The sequence below is a fragment of the Gorilla gorilla genome, chromosome 16 (assembly GCF_029281585.2).
Source record: "Gorilla gorilla gorilla isolate KB3781 chromosome 16, NHGRI_mGorGor1-v2.1_pri, whole genome shotgun sequence".
NCBI classification, from domain to species: domain Eukaryota; kingdom Metazoa; phylum Chordata; class Mammalia; order Primates; family Hominidae; genus Gorilla; species Gorilla gorilla.
The window spans coordinates 33,077,114-33,083,916 of NC_073240.2; the positions used below are offsets into that span (position 1 = coordinate 33,077,114).

Below are 6,803 nucleotides of genomic sequence, written 5' to 3' on the forward strand. Positions count from 1 at the left end.
ATAAAAGGTAAATTCATAGCTGCCTTTTACTAAACATAAATCTCACCTTCCCTTCCTCGGTTAAGGACACACACCCCAGTTGAAAATCACTGTGCCTTTCCAGATGCAGTATCTGACCTTTCCAATAAGATTCTGTTAACTGTTACTTTCTGTAGTTTGTATTCCAAAACAAGGGGAATATCTTTCCATTTTTTCAATATAAATGTTTAGGTCAAATATGCTTTTTCAAACTGGACACACACTCACACAGTTTAGGATTTCAGCTATGGCTTCCTCTCAAATTATTAGCCAGTTTCTGCCAGGGAGCAGTTTTTCCCAGACAAGACCCTGGACAGAGGCTGGTGGGGCCCCCTCCTCATCAGAATCACTAGATCATGACTGACCCCTAGAGGTGGCTTTTCTGCTTAACAGTCAGCCCATGGGCTGGGATGGGACCCCCAAAGCTGTGGCAAAATCTTCCACCCATCCTGGGCCCCCCTGCCATCTGTGGGGAAAGGCCTGTCCCTTGTCTTCTGGGCCTAGCCGGCCTCACACTCATTCAGCAGATTGGAAAGTCGAAGCATGTGCTGTGCTTGGCTGGGCTCTGCTGTGCCCCTTTTTGGGGTGAGGCAGAGTGTATTCCAGCCCCCAGCATCCCTGCCGCTTATTCCCACCCCTCATCCCCACCCCCATACACACTCACAAGTACAAACAGAGGCGCAGTCACCGGCACACACCACCCTGGACAGCACCATTTCCAGCCTCAGTGGGGCAGTCTCCTTACGGGGAAGCTAATGAGGCACTAAAGAAGGCTCAGCGGACAGGCAGAACCTCTGTCAAAAAGAGGTTCCTAGACCTGGTTCTGCCTCTGACTTGCTGGGAGTCCTTGAGAAAGCTGCTTCCCCTCTTTGGCCTCAGTTTCCTCAGCTGAGAAATGGGGGGCCGGCCAAATGGTCTAAGGTTCTGGGAACCTCTAAGTCAGAGCCCATAGCTGGTGATCAAGATGAGGGAGAGGCCCTCAGGGTCAGCCGAATGCCAGAGAGGCAGGACAGGCCCAAAGGTGAGTAACCTGAGCACATCAGGTGGGTTCAGAACAGGTGCATGAGCCCCACAGCCTGCACAGCAGCTCTGAACTTGGGAGCCCACTCGCACCAGCCCAGTGGGACTTCAGAGATGTGGAGTCCAGCCTCTCCTACTATTGCAGGGCTAGGGGCTGGGAGCTGCAGATTCTGACTCCACAGCTGCCTTAGACATGCCAGATGGGCTGGGGAAAGACACACCCCTCTCTATGAAATGAGCACTCAGTCCAAATAGGTATACTAAAGAAGGGCTGTGGGATGCACCCAGCTGTAGCCTGGGGCTACAGACTGGCTTCCAGGGTACTCAAGCAGCTGGCCTCTTGGGTAGCAGCCCCGGGTATGAGAGGCAGGACTCAGAATCTAGGCCAAGCCTCCACAGGAATCCCCTCTGGAAAGCCCGGGCACTCTGCAGGAAGGGCAGGAGGCAGCAGGTGCACCAGGAGCATGTTCCACAAGGTGCCCAATATTGCATCTGCTCAGATAGGCAGCGAGTTGGAATGTGGATGCAGTAGGCAGGGTGGCAGCTGCTCCCTACGGCCAGGAGTCCAGCCCAGCACCCACCTGAGTCCACCTCAGTCCTGCTCAACTGGGTCATCCGTGCTCTGGGCCCTCTGGTCCCACCCACAGAGGGAGGGCTTCGGAGCGACCAGGTGAGCTGGCCATTGTGGGAGGATGTAACCAACTCCTGAGCCTGGCGAGCCAGGCAGCCCCTTGCCAGTGTCCCCACACCCACCTCTCCAGCCCCCCTCGTTCCCTGATCCTCCCATCTGCTCCCCTGACCCAGCAGTTTCCTCTGCTCACTCTCTTCCTGCTCCCAGGCTCGCCTGGTCACGTGTCCTTCACTCTCCTCTGAGACTCCCTCTTTCCAAGCCGCCTCCACTCTACTTGACACACTCTCCCTTAAGACACCAGAGTACACAAGCGCAAGTCCCTGCACCTCACCTTTACTCCCAGACATGGGAGGGAGATGACATGAAGACCCAAACGCCACTTAGCAGGAGATCTGGGGTATGCAGAGGGGCAGAACTGAGGCTGTGGAAGCTCCAGGGGCTCCCTGCAGGAGGCCGCATGTAAGCTGGCTATTGAATGTGGCTCTGAGCTGAGACCTCTCCTTGAAGCTCCAGACCAGGAGCCAGCTGCTAGCTGGACCCCTCCATCTGGTGTCTCAGAGAAACCTTGCACTCCATAGATCTGACTCTGAACCCAGAATATCCCATCTCAGCCCTGTCTCTTCATAGGGAAAGCACCACCTCAGACCCAGTTCTGCACCAAACCCACATTTGAGTCATGGGGCTCCTGCCCTGCACTGTGAGCACTCTGGATAAGCCAGTGCTGAGGGGGAAAGAGCTCTGAATGCCAAGCCAAAACATGAGCTTCAACTCCACCTCCAGCTGTGAGAGCTGTGGGTAGGGAAGGGCCCAAGTCCAGTTTGCTGTAGAAAGGCCAGTCTGCCACTGTATGGCACATGGATGGCACGGACAGAGTGTGGGTGGAGAGAACAGAAGGTGGGCAGGGTGGGGGAGGCAGGGACATGGCTGTAGCCGTGGAGATGGGAGGACAGACAGGACTTGGTGGCTACTTGGGTGAACCAAGGGAGGGGTCAGGAAGAGACACCCAGTTTTGTATCAGGTGTGTAGAGCGTGGGATGCTGTTCATTGACGGAGGGAGGAGGAGGAGGAAGAGGTATGGCATGGGGAGGAGGTAGCTGAGCTCTGTCATGAATGTCATTTGAAGTCCCCAGGGAGAGCCAGGCCCACCAGCCCCTTCACTGCTTCAGCGGGCCCTCGGGGTGTCTGTGCTCCCTGGCCCTCTCAGCTCCTGCTTCATAGCTGTCAGCTGCAGTGGGGGACAGCTGCACAAGGGCCCAGCATGTCTGTGTGTTTATGCAGGGTTCTGCCGCATGGCCCTGCCGAGCAGAAGCTGATGGACGACCTTCTGAACAAAACCCGTTACCACAACCTGATCCGCCCAGCCGCCAGCTCCTCACAGCTCATCTCCATCCAGACGGCGCTCTCCCTGGCCCAGTGCATCAGCGTGGTAGGTGCAGAGGGTACCTGTGGCTCAGGCTCAGGCGAAGAGGCAGCGCATGCCCAAGCCCAAGGCAATCAATGTCCAGAGGAATGAAATGACTAGAGTTGACTTAGACTCACCAATACATGGCGGGGAGGCTGGAGGAGGGTCCATGAGGTTTATAGGTGTCCAATATTTAATGAGGTCATGGTTTTGTTAACAAAGAAGAAATGAGGGTGGGAGCAGGATCACCACTGGCTAGGCAGCCAATGGGCCTGCAGAGACTCTGCTCAGCTGAGTCTCCAGAACGACCATGAGATTCTCCTCCTCATCCTCCCAGCCCCACCCTACTCTCTCCCCCAGCTTGCTCAACAGGTGACCTTACAGGCTCCCTACTCTTTGCGAGGAATAAGAACCAGACTGGGAGAACCGATGGGTACAGAGGCCCAGGTGTAGGGGCAGGACCACAGGCAGTGCAGCGTCTACTGAGCGAGGCGGGTGAGGGTCTGGAGAGTGGGCATGGCTGCTGCAGGCATGGAAAGCAGGCACAGATGGCGGCACTCCCAGGGCCCATTGTCAGGGTCTCCACATGTGGATGTGTGCAGAGGTGGGGGTGCTGAGGGAGGAGGGGCAGGGAATTTCTCATCTTCTCTCTACTGCCTCTGAGTTGGAGATGTCAGAGGGAGCCATGGCCCACTGTAAAGTAACACAATGTCCCCACCCACAGGGTTAGAACCCCTCCCCTGGAAGCAGCTCTGAGGGGAACAGTCACATGTGGAGAGTGCAGGGCTCTGTGTCCAGCTGGGGGAAGGAGGTCGCCAAGGGGGTTGACCCCCCTCTGGCCAGGTGGCTGCCTTCTGACACACCAGCCTCTCTCTCTAGCATGGTGGCCCCCACACACCCAGCCTGTGAAACCTACAGCCCTCAAGAAGGCTTTGGCCAAATTAATGAGTGGCTCCCTCTCCCAGGAGGAAGCACAGCTGAAGGATGCGGAGGGCAGTAGAGTTGTGTGTGCTCCGCCCCCTTTCTCCCCTGTCAGACGGGAAAGAAGGGGGCTTTCAACCAGGCTCACCCAGGCTGGGGTCTGAGTGTCACTGTCCAGCTATTGGCTTCTTGCTTAATGGGTGAGCCCAGCAGCTCCCGTGCAGCTGCCGCCCTAGTGAGGGTGAACCGGCAGGCGAGTTGCATTTCTGAAAGCCCGGGAATACAGTAAATATTAGGCTGTGGGCTGCTGGGCCAGGAAGGGGTGTTTATTTTTCAGGGTTTGTTTATCTATTGACTTGATGAGGGAGGGTTATATGTACAATCAGTTAAAAGATGGAAATTTTGAGAGAGCAGGCAGGGATTTAGTGCTGGGTAAGGCAAGAAGGCTTGTCAAAGCAGCTCTTCTGGGGAGGCCAGAATCCTGTACCAATGTCCTCAGCACGTTCTTCAGCTGCTGGGGGAGTGCCAGACAGGATGAAAGCATACGAGAACTTTCTGGATGACAGAAATACTCTATATCTTCAAAGGAGGTGGGTTACATGGGTAATGCATTTATTGAAACTGATCAAAATGGAAACCAGATCTGTGCATTTCACTGAATATAAATTATACCTCAAATTAAATACATTTCTTAAAAGACAGATGGGCCGGATGCAGTGGCTCACGTCTGTAATCCCAGCACTTTGGGAGGCTGAGGCAGGTAGCTCACCTGAGTCAGGAGCTCGAGACCAGCCTGGAAAATGTGGTGAAATCCTGTCTCTATTAAAAAAATAAAAATTAGCCAGGCATGGTGGCACACGCCTGTAATCCCAGCTACTCGGGAAGCTGAGGCAGGAGAATTGCTTGAACCCAGGAGGCAGAGGTTACAGTGAGCAGAGATCATGCCACTGCACTAGAGCCTGGGCAACAGACCAAGACTCCATCTCAAAAAAAAAAAAAAAAAAAAAAAAGAGACAGATGAAGGTTTTCAACTTTCACTAAAGGCAGAGGAGCTTGTTACAGATTCGCCTCCCCATAGGAACAGTTAGAAAAACTGGACAAAAATGTGCCCCACCACCAAAAACAATTGTTGGAAGGTAATTGGAGACCTCAGCCAGCACTTGAGTGACCAGGCCTAGGAGGTGATCCTGACAGTCCTTAGTGCTTTTCCCACATTTGGTGATCGGTCAACAGTAGAGGGCTAAGAGGCTAAGAAACTGAATATGAAGTGGTAGTTAAGGGGCTGGAGAGCCTAGCTGAATGTTGGCACTCTCACAGGGCTGAAATGACCTAATGAGAATTTGGGTCCCAGGAAGGAGATGGGACATTGGTGGGGACCCTGGAAGGGCCACCCCTAGGAGTCCAAATGAATAAAATATAGACCAGCCGTCACAAAACCTAAAACCTGCTTTGAACTAGCTTAGTCACAAACTAGATGAAGGCGATCTGCCCTTACTCCAATTGTGTGCCATAAAGTCAAAGTCAATACTCTCTGGAGGCAGATAAAACTTTACTAGGAATGCCATAAGACAACACCAGACTAAATGAGAAAGACCAAGAAAAAAACTAATAGAAACATACATGTAAGGAAGAAACTTTTTTTTTTTTTTGAGACAGAGTCTCGCTCTGTCACCCAGGCTTGAGTGCAGTGGCACGATCTCAGCTCACTGCAACCTCTGCCTCCCAGGTTCAAGCGATTCTCCTGCCTCAGTCTCCCAAGTAGTTGGGATTACAGGCATGTGCCACCATGCCCGGCTAATTTTTGTATTGGCCAGGCTGGCCTTGAACTCCTGACCTCAGGTCATCCATTCACCTCGGCCTCCCAAATTGGTGGGATTACAGGCATAAGCCACCGTGCCTGGCCAGTATTTTGCCAAAATTTAAAATAAATAAATTTTCTTTTTTTTTTCAGGTTTGTGCTCAGACTCTATTCTAAACAGTCACGTGGCAGCTTACTCTTCTCCAGGCCTTGCTGCCGGCTTTTACATGTTTATTATATTTGTGTTCTTGTCATCTGCTTGGTAGATGGCAGCTTCCAGGTGCTCCTAAGGGGCCAGGAAAGAGAGTGAGAAGGCACCGAGTTTGCCAGGTCATCCCCCTCAGGGCCCCACCCTCATCAACTCCCTCAGCTGGGTCTCCTGCAACTATTGGTGGGCCATCTCGGCCACTGCTTCGCCCTGAGCTTCCTGCTGCCGCAGCTGGGCAGTGCCTCCTTCCCAGAGGCCAGCTGCTGATAGGCGGCCACGTACTGCTGCTGGTGACCCAGGTAATGGTCTTGCTGCTGCTGCAGACTCTGAGCCTCTTGGCTCTTCAGCTCCACCTGCAGGATAGGCATCAGGGTAGGTAGTCACTGGCTTCCAGATTCTGGGCCCATAAACAGGGTGGCAAGGGCACTGCGGGGCTCTGTCGCCTGCTCAGGCCCCTGGCCCTGGCCCCTTCCTCCAGGCCTAAGTGACGGCCTCCCTTGCCTAGAGGCCCATGCCTCCCTCCCCAGCCTCAAATCTCACACCCTTCTTCCCACCATTTAAACTGTAGGCCGCAGACTGGTGGAAAAGCAGAGGGAGCCAACCACCATCTGCTAAGTTGTGGTGAGGTCGTTCTGTATGATCTCCAGGGTTTGCACGCACCTCTGCCTGCTCCCCCCAAGAGCTTGGCCTTCTGCCCCAGTTTCCCCAGCCTCTCCTCCAGCTCCTGCAGCCTCACCTCCTGTTCCTGCATCTTCTCCTCCTGCTGCCGCAGCCTCACTTCCTGCTCCCGCGTCTTCTCCTCCTG

At 54.0% G+C, this 6,803-nt stretch overlaps 1 protein-coding gene across 1 annotated transcript; it reads left to right on the forward strand.

Annotated features, from left to right (window-relative positions):
• Positions 1-982: 982 nt before the first annotated feature.
• LOC115930778 (uncharacterized) lies at positions 983-2,132 on the forward strand. The gene is given in 3 exon segments (XM_031002153.2): positions 983-1,039; positions 1,571-1,735; positions 1,737-2,132. Coding segments are annotated over 3 exon segments (618 nt in total).
• Positions 2,133-6,803: the final 4,671 nt, after the last annotated feature.